An 846-nucleotide genomic window follows, 5' to 3' on the forward strand; every position below is an offset into this window, starting at 1 on the left:
TACACGTCATTTTATGGAGATAAAACTTTGCCAACATGATAAAGCTCCTTCAGATTTTCCCAACAACTGGAATGTAAGTGGTCAGTGGGTTCTGTGACGTTAGTGACTGAACAATTGCCATGGTTACCGTATTGCTGATAGTTTGATGATGTTTGTCAAGAATACGAGGGTTAAATCAAACTTTTAAACTGAATAAACGTTCAAACTCAGCTCCTGAGGTAGTTAACCCAAGTTTTATGACTAGAGGACTGGTTTTCACAGTGATAAATAAATATATAAATAAAAAAAACTTACCATCTGAGCTAACTGTGTCTCCATGTCCAGGGTATCCTCCCTGTCCTGTGTCTCTGTAATCCACCCAGTTTATTCCTTCTAGACTGTCATAGTTGGACGGAGAGTTATCCTGCACTGGTACCACAGTAAAATGGGGCATGTTTTCATCTGTTTAACATTTATCTGTCTCTCTGTTTTTCTTCTTTTGGCAGATAGCACGTTCCCAGCTGAACTCTCCCTGAAAGCTCCAACACATTCCTGTAGTCTTCCCTCACTTCCTCTCAAACTATTAGCATAGTCCCCACCTTCTTCCCCCGGCCCCTCCTCCTGTTCAGACAAATAGAGAGGCCCTGACACTTTGGCATGTCTCACAGTTTCCCCTTGTTCTTTCAGCTGTGTCTAGCTCTCACTCATGTTTCCCGGCTTAAAACATGAATCACAATCTTGATGAGGAAAAGAACCATTATGTGTGATAATTTGTTTCATTTTTCAGCTGTTAAACCCAGATCTATTACAGTCTTTGTATAACGATTATATGCTAAAATTATTGTAACATTAATATGCTAAAATCTC

General features: G+C 39.7%; 1 protein-coding gene across 2 annotated transcripts in view; it reads right to left on the minus strand.

Moving 5' to 3' along the window:
- Nucleotides 1-535, minus strand: part of LOC107657107 (solute carrier family 12 member 4-like) — a 22,306-nt gene extending 21,771 nt beyond the window's left edge. For both annotated transcript variants that reach the window (XM_016445116.1, XM_016445115.1), the window contains exon 1: nucleotides 295-535. In XM_016445116.1, coding sequence (XP_016300602.1) covers nucleotides 295-433 — 139 coding nt within the window. In that variant the 5' untranslated portion in view covers nucleotides 434-535. The remainder of the gene's footprint in view (nucleotides 1-294) is intronic.
- Nucleotides 536-846: the final 311 nt, after the last annotated feature.

Source organism: Sinocyclocheilus anshuiensis, unplaced genomic scaffold, assembly GCF_001515605.1.
Source record: "Sinocyclocheilus anshuiensis isolate Anshui unplaced genomic scaffold, SAMN03320099.WGS_v1.1 scaffold944, whole genome shotgun sequence".
NCBI classification, from domain to species: Eukaryota; Metazoa; Chordata; class Actinopteri; order Cypriniformes; family Cyprinidae; genus Sinocyclocheilus; species Sinocyclocheilus anshuiensis.